Source organism: Polypterus senegalus, chromosome 17 (genome assembly GCF_016835505.1).
Source record: "Polypterus senegalus isolate Bchr_013 chromosome 17, ASM1683550v1, whole genome shotgun sequence".
Classification (NCBI taxonomy): Eukaryota; Metazoa; Chordata; class Cladistia; order Polypteriformes; family Polypteridae; genus Polypterus; species Polypterus senegalus.
Window position 1 is genome coordinate 49,527,483 of NC_053170.1, and position 16,583 is coordinate 49,544,065.

The following is a 16,583-nucleotide window of genomic DNA, read 5'->3' on the forward strand; positions in this document are numbered from 1 at the left end:
AAGAACCTACAGCACACCACAATTCTGTACAGCTGTAATATACTGTATCTGGATAGCAGGATTTTTTAAACTGCCGGCGTTGCTTTTTTTTTTTTTTTTGCTAAAGGGAAACAACCTTGTTAGTCCAGTTTTCCATTATATCTGTAGACTTAAAGGAAAAATCATATTTAAGAGAAACTACTTCATTAGCAATGCAAATCGTCATAAAAAAAAAGCCTAGTAATAAATTAAAAAGCTAACTTGGCTTAGTCAGAAAGCTTGCTGAACCAGTGACGATTGCTAAAATATAGTGCATTTGATTAAGCTGTAAGGTTCACAATACTTGGACCTGTCTTTTTTTTTTTTTTTGGTGCGACTGACACCTTGCCAAGGGAAATATTTACTCAGAAGGCATAAAGCAATCCTTCTATGAGTTCTGTATTTTGCAGCTATGAATCACAGTGTGTTGCACAGAAGCATTCCTTAGCATTTAGATGCCACAGAAAGAGACATTCCCAACGAAAAATGTAATTGTTCCGACTAAACATCCTGTTAAAAAAGGCATGGGGTTGTACTTAAGTAAAACAAAGTATAGCTCCGTATTCAATTTATCTTGAGTGGGTTTCTGAGTTCACAATTGATAAATCCCACACACTGTTAGATGGTCACCATGGTAAGAAAGCCTCAACTTGCATTTTATAAATGTCTTACTCTCTTCCTCCTGTGTAAAACATCAGTAAGCTCTCAAACAAGATATGAAAAAAACTACAGAACACCCAGATTCAAAGATTAAATACTGAAAAAGTTTAACTGAGCAAAGCTGTTCAGACTTCTTTCGGGGTTATACTTTCTGATTTTATGAAGCTGCAAATTCTGATCTAATGAAACTGAAATTCAACAAAACAAACAAATACAAAGATGTAATTGACAAAGCAGGTAGAATTTAAGTCCTGTGCTTGCATCCAGCTGAAGACCCATTTCTGGCTAACTTAGCAGGCGACCACAATCCCCTGTGTGTCTTCTGCATGAAGATGTAACTCTCTAAATGCATTGAAATGCAATAAAATAAAACATTATTAACATGTGCTTGATGACCTTGAAAATGATCCAGCTGAGAAAATTATATTACCTGTATATTAAACTATTTTTTAAATGGAAAGGAATAAAGATAGATGAAGCAAAGGTGGATTGGTGGTTGATTGGTTAGTGATGCTGCCTCAAAGGAAGACTGGGTTTGAATTTACTGTCATGTTTTCCCCTGAGGTATGGGGAGGGCGGAGGGTGTGGTTCTACAAGCTTTCTTATTCCATCCTAAGACATCAAATTGTCCCATTGGGCCAGAGATAGTGAGACAGAGTACTCTGTGATGGACTACAGGTGTGGTTCCTGCTTGCACCCACATTTGTGGGTACCAGCCCCCCACAAATACACAACATTATTAAATGAGCTAAAATGGATTCAATGCCAATAAGATAACAAAGTAACACAAAATTCATCTATTGTTGAATGAACTTGTTCCATCATCAAGTCATAGAGTCTGAGGATATACCGGCAGTGTCACCAGAATCTCTGGTATGAGGCAGTATCTGCTGCAAAGCAGGGACCAATCCTAGATGAAAATGCCAGTCTGTCAAAGGACACACTCACCAAGGGACAATTTATAGTCATTCAATTGCCAGCATGTCCATCTTTTGGATGTGAGGAAGACCAGAACACTGGGAGCAAATCCCTACACAGACAACGAACTGGCTGAGAGCTAAGCCCAGCTCCCTGTGGCCATGAGGCAGCAGTGCTTATCATTATGCAATCCATCAAAAATATGTTTTTCATTTAAAAAGCATAGAGTTTGAAAATTAAAATTTTAACATAGAAAGGTAAAGCCATTTTTTCAATAAATTAGAAAAATGGTTGTATCGCCATTACAGGGCATTTTTATTGGTCCTGGAGTTCAAATAAACAGCTATTGAGGCGGCCGTCTTCCTTAATTCCTTGGTTGGCATCAGAGACCTTGTTATTTTTTAATGACTAGAAATGTATCAAGATGCACTTAAATTGTTTCCTTTTGCTGCCACTTACTCATTTTCCCCTCAGCAATGTGTAGGTTGTCAGTATGGGTGGGATTTCTTGATAAACTGTGTTTCTATTATGGTTTTGCTTCTTAAAATCTATGCCTGAATTGAGCCAATCAAACAGCTGATTATGAGACATTAAATAGTGATGATTGCTGCCATCTGATATTTCGATAGGTGCTGCCTTGGGATGAAATGTGGAAGACACACACACATACAGGCATCCTTTTCTTTTCTTAAACTAGCACATACTTCCAAAATGATCTAAAAATGCTACCTTGACATATCCATGATTTTTCAAAGTTTATATATTGCCTTTCTAATATTGCTGGTCTTGGAATACTTTGAATAATCATGATGGGATTACAGGCACTGCCTTCATGAATCTAGCTAGAGAAAGAGAGACAAAAGAAATACTCACCGAATTAAATCAGGAAATTTAAGCAGAAGCTTATTACTTCCTGTTTCCACAAGATGTTAGCACTCTGGAGGGAGTGCCTTGTTTACTTAAGTCCAAATTCCCAGAAAGAGAAGGCACCAGGCTTATTAACAGAAGCACAATTAAATTATTTAAGTAAGGGGTCCTTGGAGGCTGCCAGAGGTACCCTTGAGTAACTTTATTATATTGTTACAAATACCAGTTAAATCTGATTCAGAGTAACCAGGTCGCCCCAAAGATCTGCAAATCCCAAAGTGCTCCCACCTGCTCTGCTCAGACTTAAGGCTGATGGACAGCAAATACAGGTGTCAGTGCTACTGGAATTTCATTGGCTGTACAAATGAACAGGCCTCCATGTCTTTTGAATTATGTAGTAAATGATACTAAATTACAGAACAACTCACAGCTAAACTTGCATCAGAACAGTCTTGTTTAGAAGGATATATTCTGTTATAGGGTCACCTCAGTTGAGTAGGATTTTCATCTTTGCATCCCACCCATTATGTCATTATGACTCATTTTTGTCTCATTATTTTTCTCTTTCTGCTGCAGACTGACTGTACTTTGTTTTTCATTTGTTGCTGGAAGTGAAGAAGAGGGAGGATACAGGCCACTAATACAGCAAGATCTGCTCAGGTCGAAAGCCAAAACTAAAGTGCCTAAGCTCAATCAAATCACTTCAAGAAAGTAAGTTACTGTTGGTTCTGTGAATCATTCTTAAATGTGTCCGAACGAAGACAAGTGACATGTACAGTATACAGCACGTGCTGCACAACACAACATGGTGCCTGAAGAAGGTCAACGGCCTGTGAAAGTCATTTGCTTTTTAACTGAGAATTAAAGCTTTTTTGAGCCGATAAAGGCAGACACAACATTGTTGTAAAATCTTGCATTTAAAAATGCAAAGTTGCACAATAAACATTTTCTTGAACACGTAATCTTTTTAGAGCCTTTTTCAGCTTGTGCTACGATACAAAAACAAAGCAAGATACTATAAGCTGTAGAAAAAATACCTTTTATTTATTTTATTTGAAAAGTGTTTGTCAGCCTTGGTCTCTGGGATATGTTAAGGCTGCTGGAACTTAATCCATTTGAATTCTCAATCATAGGTCTTCAGTAAACAAACAAAAACTTAATTAACACTAATATTTGACTGTGTGTAAAGCCTTTCCGCAAATTTAAGAACAGAAAAATGTGCATTTTACTATTTGAAGATATGTATTGCTATGACAGCTTTTCAGATACAGTTTATTAGCTTACTTTTAAATTTCTGCCTTAGCTTACTTTCAGGACCATAGCAAATGAGGTGCGCTTAGAGGGAGAAGCACAAAAGAGAAAGTCATTTGATGTGTGGCAGCTCGTCATCAAGTGGTTACTTCAAGGAATCTTTAAACAGGACAAGGCAGAAAAGTTTACACAGCCAAATCCAGACCAAAGAATTCAATCTTGTCTTTAAAACCCACAACTCAATTTCCTAAAACGTGAAGGCCACTCCGCGGCACATTTCTAATATAGAATGCTGAAGGATGAATAAGACAAATGAGAAGTTAAACTAAACAATATTAAAAATTAAAGGCAGAGTCTCATCACCAATTTTGAAACTGACTGATTAAAACCCAGCCGCAACAGTGTTCACCATGAGGAGGATAGGGAAACACTCACCTAGTATAATGGGAATTCGTTTCTACTCAAAACAGAAGTACGGCAGGTATGAAACGTTGCATATTAAAAGCAACAAATGACTACCATCATTTTGCTCTGACTAGATCTGAAATTATAAAGCATGCCAGTATTCTTTTATTTCAGTAAATGTGCTACTTACGTCTCGGCTCTCTTGGTCCATCCACAGTCACCTTTATGGCTCTGTGATAGGTTGCCACTTGGGGTGGGCTTGTGAATACTGTGATGGTGAGCGTGAAGCTTTTTCCTATATAAAACAGAAAGAGTGAGATTAGCCAGTGACAGCTCATCACAAAATGTTCAAACACAATGTGCTCAGGGTCAATGATGCATACTTGAGGAAGTGCACATACCTGGAGGTTAATATATAAGCAATAAAAAATATACTTTTCTCATATCGTTTTTATTACAGGAGACAAAAATCTCTTTGGAAGAAATTGCCAAAGAGTAATAATAATGAAATAATTATATGCAGACAGAAGAGAAGCATTTAAATCACAGACATGTATATTTTCCATTTATCACCCTGCAGCTAGTTAAGAGAAACAATGAAAGGAGATGCTGACATGGGATTAAGGCCAAAAGGAAAAAAAATATAAAAAGTCCAAAAGAATTTAAACTATTTGGGATAACATGAAACAAAAGCATTAAGTAAACAGAACAGCAAATGCAAACATGCTCCCAGAAAGCTGATTTTGTTAGTAGCACAAAAACTGCACAAAAGCTAAACAAAGTGGCTCAGAAAAAGGTTTATTATATTTGTTTAGGCAAAACCTCCTTTTGCACAGTTGACTTATTCCCTTTTTTTTAAACAGCTGTGCTCTGTATCAAAAAGATGGAGTTGTGTTTTGTGGCGGTGGGATGATCTCTAAAACCATACCTGCTTTACAGATGTCCATATATATATATATAAAAAAAAAACTCTTCACTTTGATTAGAGTTTCTAATAAAAATGATTTAAGAATCCAGAACCTGACGTTTTTGATGTCACTGCAGACCTAAACATGCAGTAATCTAAAGACAGATGGACGGGCAAATATGAAACTTCAATGCTTTTGTTAGGAAAAACTAAACAATATGCTCCTTGTTTCACTTATAATATTTCTGTGTTTTTGAAGATGTATTGTGTTGATTATTTGCATAACATAAAAATATTCAAATTAGCAACTTTTGAAAATTCCAACGGCAATCTTAAATTCGTCACACACTGCCATTAATGGCAGTTCATCTGTTCACATTATTTTCACATTATTTTGGAATTACTTTAGCAATATTTAGATACATAATTTCAAAAACCCAATTTAAAAAAGCATATTTTAGTAATAATTCCACTTTCCTGCCAAATGTATACTACTGTGTCATTGATTTTGACAATTTTAAAAATCTGATTATCATATTTATATCAAATTCAAATTCTGATTTATTCCCCCTTGAAAAAAGTGGCTTTAAATTAAGTTAATAGTAGAGATTTAACTTCTTACTGTGTTTAGTAGATGAATACTGTGAAACAAATATACTCCTAAACTATGCATTTTTTCCTTGATAATCCCACATTTTGTAAAAACAGAATACCAAATTTAAATATGATTGGTAAATAACCATTGTATATACTTTAGGTCTGTGTATATCCTTCCTATAGAGTGTAAAATAAACTAAGATTTAACATTTTAATGCAGGTTTAAATTATATTCAACAATTCCAGCTCAATATGTGCAAAGATTGTGCATCAATATTTGTCAATGTACTTGTATACGTTTAGCTGTATACACAGTATATGTGTTGTATATTACAGGATGATGATTACACATGACTTATTAATACTAAACCTCTAAAGCAGTCAAAACTATCAGCAGCACTTCCCCTATCGCTTCAGAGCAACAGCGGTCAGATTTTAATTTTGTGCAAACGGACTTATATTTGCTGAATGCTATGGTCAGAGCCCACAAGAAGTATGCTTCTGAAAAATACCAGGATGTGTGCTTGAGTGGTGATACAGTGATAAATTACGCACCTCTGCCACTTCGTCCCACAAATCGGAGGTCGTTGAAACGGGCGCACTGGTTTTTCATGACGGCAGATGCATTTCTCAGCTCTGCAGAGTAATTCTCGTCGTTTCCAGCCATCACTGTGACCAGAGTGCCATCTGGGACATCTCCCAAGCTAACTACCTGTGGTCAGAAAGCAAAATTTGGAGCATGAAAGCATGCAGTGTGCCTGAAAAAGAAAAAACTAATTGTAAAGATGACACTTCGCTCATACTCCAGCTCGCCTATTACTCATCTAGTATTGTCCGTTGTCCCTTTTTCCATCACACTATTACAATATACAAAAGAAAGTTTGAAATACTGAACAAGGACCAAGTATGACAAATAATCGACATGGGTGATGTTATTCGTTGTTCATTTGTTACAAAAGCACAATCTGTATTGAAGTAAAACTTTTAAAATAGTACGTCTCAAAGATTACTAAAAAATACCAATTTGATTTCCGTATATTGAACAATATTTTCGCTGCTATTTCTACACGTGCAAGCGCAGCAGAAAGTTGTTCATAAATTGGAAAAAATGGTTATGCTGACCAAGCTTTAATCTAACTTTCCATGTTTGATCTTGTGCACGCTTGTTGGATCTGGGTTTGATGTATTTTTTTGTGGATTTTCTCTTCATTTTCAGTTCTGCTAAATAAATCCAACGGTCCTTGGACAGAAAAATAAATGGATGGATTGACAGATGAATGGATGCATGGAAGGTAAAGACAGGTTGCGACGTGTAGACAGACTTGCCAAAACGTGCGCCGCTACTACTAGACCGCAGTCAAATTCTCAGGAGTTGATGTTTCACACACCAAAAAATCCGCATTGACCAATACCGCTACCACATGCGAGATACCCCGTTTTGAAAATGAACTCGGCCGGGATTTCAATCAGCACCACTTTTCCTGCCCTCGCTTCACTTTCAGATACAAATCGCTATTTTGCAAAACAAATATAAACTCCGCAGAAAACTGAAAATCAGATTGACATTTCCGTAACTCTACCTTCATCGTCCAATTTCAGGAACCAGCGTCAACCTGATACATTTTATCAGAGGCTTAATTTTTTATTTAATTCCAAGAATTGTTCGAGTCGGTGCTTTTCCGGCAACACGTTAACTTGGCGCTAACATTAAACACACTGCCTAAAAAGCTGATAAATTTATCATTATTTTCCTTTGCAAATTAAAAAAAAAATCGCACTTGCGGAGCAATAGACACGCTTTGTATGGAAACTGAAAGCCTTTCAATAACATTCGACAGTATTTGATTTTTACGTTCAAAACCAGTCTTTGAGTATTTCAAGCAGCAGTGTTTAAATCATGCAAGTCCGAAAAAGTACTTCGAGAGCTGTGATACCTGCTCCATTTTGCTCGATAATTTATCTATTTACTACTTTATCTGGCTGTTTATTTAGCAAACGGGAAATCTTAATAATGAATTAAACTCTTTTCATCATTCACGATCATAAACCGATTTCTAAATACCCACCATTAATATCTGGTGAGATACGCATTAAAATATACAGTGAAAAGTTTGTTTAAGCGATTTATAATGCGTCAACACAATATGCCAAGTTGGCGCATGCATATTTAATTGTTAACCTATTAATATTTTGGTAAATGCATAACGGAAAACCCCAATACATATAGCCTTACGGTTAACCTGCAATTACTGTATATATTAAAATTGACTAAGTTTCAGATTCAACCTAAAATGCACATAACACTTCTATGAGTTGTTACTGAGTACTTAAAACATTTTATATTGACTGGCGTCCCATCCAGGTTTGGATCTTCCTTTGTACACCTCGCACTGCCATTTATTGGACACCCCATTGTGAATAAAAAAGACAACTTGATGGACGAACAAAAATAATAACGGGATCGGTGCACAAAAACCAATTAAATCCTGCAAAACAATGCTTTTTCGGAAACTTCGGTTTTGCAAATAAACCTCGTAATCAACAATTAAGGTGTATATATAATATCTAGTATTCATAAGGCTTTCATAAAAAGTAAACGTTTATTTAAATTCGTATCATATATGGAAAGGAACTCTCTCATTTAATGACTGAAAATGTCACCTAATACTGTAATACTGTACAATCCATCAAAGCCGTCCAGATAGATAGATAGATAGATAGATAGATAGATAGATAGATAGATAGATAGATAGATAGATAGACATTTTTATAGACAGTCACTCTTTACACATAGCGTATGAACAAGTGCAAAATAATCGAACAATTTCAGTTATCGTAACACATTACAACGTTCAGGCTTTATATTCCAGCTATTTGATAGACTGAACAAACATTTCTAGATAATAAACTAAGGCCTTAGTATGTGTTAAATTCTTATTTTTAAGATTACTAAGGTAGCTTTGAACACAGGCCTGTTTGTCATGAAGGTTAACACTTTCATATAACCTGACCGCCTAAAAAGAAAGAAAGAAAGAAAGAAAGAAAGAAAGAAAGAAAGAAAGAAAGAAAGAAAGAAAATCCTTACCTTAAATGCGACGGGGAGCGTTTTGTTGCATCTCCAGTGCGAAGGCAAAACTGAACACAGGAAGTTGGGACTGTCAGTCCGGACCAGCTCTCCGGCGTGATCTTGTAGAACTTCCACCACGGTGCGCGTTTCTGGCCGCGTCCTCCCCGGGCCGGGGGCACCTAGCGGCCCGCTGCTTTCTCCCATCTTGCTGCAAGGGAACGACGTCGAAGGTGGTGTGAACCTTCTGCTGGTGGTCGGGTCTACAGGAATACGCATCACAGCACCCTGGTCAGAGTTGCACAACAGCACGGTGGTTTCTTGAAATGGTTTAAGAAGTATTTTTCGGAATAATACTGGAGTACTTTAAAATCAGCGTTCAGGCTGTTTCAGCAGTCTCAGTTACCGTCCGACTGTAATAGCGTAGTGAGCAGAGGTTTGCCTCGTGTACTCACCGGGTGCCTTCGCTATGCCAAGGCGTTACAAACACATCCAGTCACAATTTATAGCTGTTTTCTTACAAACTAAACTTCTGAGGCTGCAGTCTGTTCGTGGAGCTCAGGGTGCAATCTTCAAAGTGTTCACAGGCTGCTTAGTTAAACCGCAAAACTTGCCGTCCCCTTTATTCTCGCAGTGTCGCTTACTTTATGCAAATCAGAAAGCCACTTTCGTTGCTGCACCTGACAGTATGGACTCTACTGAAAAGTCACAGTTTGAACAAAGTAATGAAATGTTGCAAATTGGAGTCGTGAGCAATTGTATGTTAAATACTCATCTGATGCCCTTTGCCGAAAACCACTCGAGACATTAATTTCGAAAGCAAATAAATCTTTAAGTATTGAGGAACACCAAAGGTGAGGTTAACTCATGAGCTTATCGAAGAAAGGTCGCTTTGTTTTTCGGGTTCAAAGTGGGTTTTGCGGCCGGTGGCAATCCTCTTCCACAAACCTCGTGAATGACAGTTTACAAATACTCGCTTCTCTCCAGATCTGCGCCGTCTCGGTTTCCCAGCGCAAAACTGGAAAGAGTTCAAGTCCAGAACAACTTTGACAAGATATCGCGCCCTCAAGAACTTGATGTCCAGCGTGTTTCCCTTAAGTAGCACCGACGTTTAATCATGATGCAAAACGGTGTTTTTTTATTTTCTCTCTTAAAAATACTGTCTTCGCACCAGTTGATTGTGAAAAGTGGCAAGACTGAAAAAAGTAAAACTCGATAAAGCCGTGTAAATGTTGCAAAGCGTCTCTTTTTCAAAGGGACTTCTTTTTCGGTTTTGCTTCCTCCCCTCCAAAACCTGCTGACAGTTGAAATCTCCTCTGACGATAACGAGACAAGATAAAACAAATAAAATAAAAAGAGTCTCTTTTTAGCGCTACTACGGTTCGGCTGAAGGAAAGAGTGCCACAAATTATTTACTCAAGTCAGATTAGGGTAGCGAGCTAATGAGTGACTGATCTTTAAACCAATCAGTCTTGTGGGCGGTGCCAAGAACTGGCAAATCAGGCCGTCTGCAAAAGAGCTATCAAAACAGAACAGCAGAAAAAAAAACTCGTGTAAAACAGTTGGGAAACAATAATGTTGTAGTCTTTTCTTTTTTTATTGTAAAGCGGGATATTAGTTTCCGAGGTCCGGAGCGACTCTCTCATGTGATTCGCCTGTGTGATTTTTTTTCCCATTTTGTGAAGAGAAATGAAAGACGGAATTAGGGAATCTTCGCACGCAAGACCCTAAAAGCAGAACTAGTAACTTTTAAGTGTTATAACATCGGAGTTTCTTCCTGCGTGATCTGAGTCAGAGATTATTGCGCATTTAGTAAACCGGCTGGCGACTATGAATGACAAAACATTTTACTGAAGTGAAAGTAGGTACACCAGCGACAGTATCGCATATTTTCTCAGCCAATTTATGCTGATTTTGTGGTATTTATCCACTGCCGTTTGATTAGCCAGGGTTGTATGGCATAATGCATTTTAAATGTCAAATCCACCTTAATACATTTAAAAGATATTTCTTATCAGCAAATTGATTGGTCATCATTCATCATTTTATCATCTTTTATTTATCTAGAGTGTTAATTACGAGCAACTTTAACTATTATTTTATGAATATGTATTGCTTAAAAGAAATGAATGAAACCACACCCGGAAATGAAATAAAAGTGCAAAAACAGAATTAGAGCTACTACCCATTTAAATTGACTCCAAATCGTGCCCGTTAGCTTTTTAATAATGTATCTTTTCAAAGAGTTTAATTGTACACAAACTTTTAAACTGAAGGCTTAAGTTATATCAAAACTTCCTATTTAAATGGAAGACGAGCGAATTGTGCATTCAGGTTTCCTTCATCGCTTGATAGCTGGGTCAGTTATGCACTTAATAAAATTTTTTGGAGGAAATGCAATAGAAAAAACCTAAATTAATTTTACTTTAGTCTGGAAAAAAACGTAAAAAGTGTATAGTAGTAACTCCTATCTTAGCAATGTATGCAATTCTTTCTTCTCCGGTTTAAGCTACGTTTGTGTTTTTATTTACTGTTAACGAAAGACATTATGCTCGAAACAAGAATATCGCAAGTAAAACAATACAGGGATTTACTAGCGCCAACATTTCACACATCAGTATAAATGTATTTGATTTATAATTACTTTAAAACAGTTCATTATTTTACATCACTCTGTGGAAAGTGTGGCACGATCAGATTTCAAAAGCGATTTAGTCACAAAACCTCGAAATAATCCGATGCTTAAAAAGGAATTCCAAGGTTGCCCACGATGAATGGTTCTCTGATAGTTGCGGCTTCTAATAAAAATTATGCTAGCGTGACTTTTTTCAGGCGAAGGTCTACTTTGCAGTATGTGTCGTGAAACTAACAGCAACCCAGACCAGATAAATACCCACAAAAATTCATTACAAACCACCCTGGTCTTTTTACAAGTCGATACTCAAATTTGATACATTAGCTTCACTTTGGTACGCAGGTGTATTCCAAGATTTGTGGAAACCTCTTGAGAAACGTACATTTTATTATATATTACAATGAACAGATGCACAACCGATCTTACGTTGCACTTCTGCATTATCCGTTATGATGCATACAGCATGTATGGATATATGTACGCGTGCACGTTTAACGGTGTCTTGGAATAGACAGCGCCTTGCTCGTGCAGCCATAGTAAATCTATTTAAGAAGGCATATATGTAAAATGTTTGAGAATAAACGCTTAGAAAGAAAGAAAGAAAGAAAGAAAGATTTTCTGGTGTCTGTGTTTATTTTAATGTGTAATATTATGAAATTAACTCAAGTTGCTCTTTTAACATTTTTAAATAATACTTGTATTTGCAGTTGTTAAGTAGTATATAATTGTTGTTTTTTCTTTATTTTATTTTAAGTAAATATCGTTGTATATTAAGTTTTAAATCCCAGTTTACTTTTTATACACAATTAGGTTTTGATCAGCACAAGGCTTTGAAATGCAAGATATATACTTTTTTATCCGTCTTAGAAAAATATTCACTTGAAATTTAAAATGTTCGGAACGTTTGCATTTGGGAACAGTTGCCACACCCTAGAATACTTCTGAATTTCACAGCATTAACTAAGTTTGACCGCTAGTGAGCGCATTTGTCATTTCAAAGAGCACGATGATGTTGAAATGCATTAGAAAAAAAATACCTGAATGCAAATCGGGCGCTTTTAAAGTCATAATCAAAATATTTTAATGCACTAGGAATAATAATAATAATAAAATTACAACAATAATAATAATAATAAAATTACAATAATAATAATAAAAAAAAAATTACAATAATAATAATAAGAAGAAGAAGAAGAAGAAGAAAGAAAGAAAGAAAGAAAGAAAGAAAAATGCTATGAAAACTTTGACATATAAATTTATAAGCATGTGATGGCGTGACGATCGTTTTCAAAATGTTCAGATTAAATTTCATTATAATTAATTATAACTAACAGAATGCCATAGCATTTATCAGTTCTATTTCTCAGAGTGTTTTGTACTGTGAATCGCTTTGACATTTTTGAAGGAAACGTTGTAAGCTGAATAAAATTACATTATTAAATTAATAGCATACAAATTAATACCTTGAAATTATTAATGTACTATTTCACTTTGGTTGTAAATACAGAAGTTAGTACATTTAGCACTCTGAATGCGACTTAATAGGAAAAAAGCTAAAACGTGAAAATGCTATATAAAGTGATATATAGAGAGATTATTTAGAAAGAAAACTTCATAAACGCTTATTTGTAATGCTAAATGGTTCACTGTTTACCGCTTTAGCGTTTGCATATTAAGCCAAGTGTTAAATAAATCAAGATGTTCAAAATTTGAATATATTTGTGCGTTTATAAGTATATTCTAGTGATAATTTTTTTGTTGCTAAAGCTGCAGAAAGTTTAAAATGAAAGTATTGCGAGCAAGAAATAAAACTGATTTAGCATTTAGAGATAGATAGATAGATAGATAGATAGATAGATAGATAGATAGATAGATAGATAGATAGATAGATAGATATGAAAGGCACTATATCATGAAGAGAAAATCCACTTCATATTGATGATTACACTTTAACGGCGCCTGATTTGCCAGATACATTTTAAAACGTTTTGCAGGGTTTGGGGTACATAAGGAGACGTTGCTAAATGGGAATCCTAAAACCGACGCAGCATTGCACTCTTCATCGTCCCCTCTAAACGTTATTTTCCTCCCCCTTTTTCACTTAATTGTATTGAAAACAAATGTTTATGTTGTGAGTACATCTCCAGATTAAAGTCTTGCTGAAAGAGAAGATTACCAGAAAGGTAAGTAACCCCGTTGTAACTACAGTGAGCGGTTCCAATGGGTGGATCAAGTGGTTTGTGGAGACACCGAATTATGAAAGGGTATAGTTGTTTAGGGGTGTGTGCAGCGGGTTATGTAATGCGTTGATCTTGAAACATCTTGCTTTGTCTTTTGTGACTGGAATGAACTCTGTTGCAGGGGCTGTGTTCCGATAGCCGATAAAGATGACCATCAATTAATTAAACGGCGCTGGATACGCTGGACGCTGGACAGCACAATGCACATGATGTCAAATGTGAATTTTTCCATAAGTAATGTTTTTGAGGCTGACGTTTTAAACATTGTCCTCTTTTCTCAAAATTGCAAGACACGCAGATTAAAAAAAAAAAATAGACGTTAAATGAGAAAAATAAGTGATCTGAGTGTAGGATCAGAGAAGGCATTAAGTTGTAAAGACCATAATAAAATGCAACTGCGTTCTCATTTTAAACGAATGATATTTAGGAATGAAAAGGTATAAAAGTTTATGAAACATTTAAATATAATTATGCCATTTTTTATTCCTATAAAAATTGGTTATGCCATATTTTTTATTTCAGACGTTAGTTTTAAAACTGATTTGATTATGGTTAAATTTTAATTCTGCAGTAACACTTTATAGATTTTAGATTAGATTAAGCCCATTCCTATAAAATCATTGTTTAATTATAGTTCACTTTCAACTGTGTTTGAAAACTCCCTTTTAATGGAAGGATATTCAGTTTTCGCATTTTTTCGTGATTGTTTTCCATTTTTGCTTCTAATTGCATGTGATGCAAGAACCGTGCAGTTCTTGTACTCTAATAGCTATTAAATGCTTAAATATTAATTATTTTAAAGAGTATAACAATGATTTATTATTATTATTATTATTATTATTATTATTATTATTATTATTATCATTATTATTATTATTATTTACACCATATAGACGAATGCACTGGAATGCATCAAGTACTTAATACTAAGCATACAGCCTTTATACTGCGTTATTTTTCCATATCTGCAAACTGTGAGCACTGATAGAAAATATCAGCATGATGTGAAGTTCAAGTATCCTTCCTATCCATTATATCGTTTAACAGTAATCATATAGCATGTTTGAGACAGTAGAAAATACTATGAGTACGGCATCTGAAATTTAAACTACATTAATCGATAGACGGGTTTTGGTTTTGGTCTTTGGATTAATTGGGTTTAAGAATATTAATGCATTATTCTTCTTGACCGATACATGTTATAAGTAACAATCGGGAAGGTTTTTTCAGCATTTCATTTTTCAGACTAAGCAAAATCTGTATAACACTGCCTTAAATTAAACTTAGTGGTCTTCATAGGTAGAAACGTTGTGAGTCACACTGTTAAGGGGATGCATTTCCCCGGTTAGAATAATTTCTCAAAATTTTCAAACAGAGAGGATTTCAGGCTTAAAGAAATACAACAGTTGACACTCATCGAACTGGCTGTCAGAGTGCACACACCACACGTACACGAGATCGAAAACTGCGAGGCAACATCAAAAGACCACATGAAAACGGATCTAACGGTGTCGGAGCGCAGGGACTGCAGCTTGCGAAATGCACAAAGTTTCCTAAAGACCGCAGGCTTCGTGGAGAGCAAAGACTGCACTATGGATTCATTTTTTGAAAGCTTATTTACTATTAGACAAATATTGTATTAATGAAAGAACGAAAAAAAAAAAAACAGTGAAAAGAACTGATTGTTATTACCGGTTTGTGCAAAATCACAAATCCTTTGAAATATAATTTTATATAAGATCAGTGTAAGGTGTAAATCGTGTCAGAAATACATCGAAAGTAATTCTATCTATCTATCTATCTATCTATCTATCTATCTATCTATCTATCTATCTATCTATCTATCTATCTACAGCAGCTTACTCTATTTTAGTGGTCTTTGACTTTCAGTACTTTCAAGCAAGAGAACACAAAGGCTACTGAATGCACAGACCTTTTTTTAAAAAAAATTTGCTAGTGCCGAATTAATCAATAGTCACGTGGTCATGTGAAATTCAAGAAATTGTCTCCTGCCTCCTCTGCCGTCGGTGTAAAATTAGTATACAAGTTAAAGTTCGTTTTAAACTTTCTTTCTTTTCAATCATTTCATATAATTTTGCAGAAAGTAAGGCACATAAGTAAGACCTGAAGCTGTTTCCATTACTCTCCCTTCCTCACTTGTCACCAGCGGTCCTAGGGGGACGTGTGATATTCCTGGGAAACGTGTTCTCGGTCCTGTTTACATTTTCTTTTTATCTTTTTACTAACCAAAGTCAAATTCACTCAGAATATGATTTTTCTTTTCGAGTGCAACACGTTAGCACAACTGAATTCTAATTGACAACCAAGTTATTGATGCAGGTCCCTGAAAACCCATATTAACCTGAAATTCAAAGGAAGCAGCAGCACACTGGCGCCGTGCAACCAAAGAGAACAATGATGACTGGCCATATCTTATCTGAATTATGAAAATGAATAATGCTAACTTCACTATCCTTACCACTTTCTACAAAACTTTTATTCATAGCCTTTTATCTTTTCTTTCCTTGTTTTGTTCATTTGCCATTAATTAGTTGTAGAAAAAAGTTCAAAAACTTAGATAGTAAAACCTATGGAACATTATGTCAGGATATTTTCTTATTATTCCTCTGTAAAACTATTGCACCCCCACCAAAAAAAAAAAAAAAACAAACAAAAAAAAAACATTAATATCAGTATGTGATAAAATTATGATGAAGAAGCACATGAGTATTATGTGTCTTCATTATAATTCAGTTCCATTTAAAAACCCAGATCACTGGGTTTACTTTTACATATTAATATATTATATTTACATTGCTCTTGGTCTCTCTCGCTCTCTCTCTCTCTCTCTCTGTATATATATATATATATATATATATATATATATATATATATATATATATATATATATATATATAAATATATATCCATCTATCCATTATCCAACCCGCTATCTCTTAACTACAGAGTCACGGGGGTCTACTGGAGCCAATCCCAGCCAACACAGGGCACAAGGCAGGA

The 16,583-nt window shown here is 35.4% G+C and overlaps 1 protein-coding gene across 2 annotated transcripts in view; it reads right to left on the reverse strand.

Annotated features, from left to right (window-relative positions):
- Nucleotides 1–16,583, reverse strand: part of runx3 (RUNX family transcription factor 3) — a 123,641-nt gene that overhangs the window by 53,305 nt on the left and 53,753 nt on the right. For both annotated transcript variants that reach the window (XM_039740721.1, XM_039740720.1), the window contains exons 3-5: nt 8,709–8,950; nt 6,179–6,335; nt 4,310–4,414 (exon numbers count right to left, since the gene is read on the reverse strand). In XM_039740721.1, the coding sequence (XP_039596655.1) occupies nt 4,310–4,414; nt 6,179–6,335; nt 8,709–8,950 (504 nt within the window). The remainder of the gene's footprint in view (nt 1–4,309; nt 4,415–6,178; nt 6,336–8,708; nt 8,951–16,583) is intronic.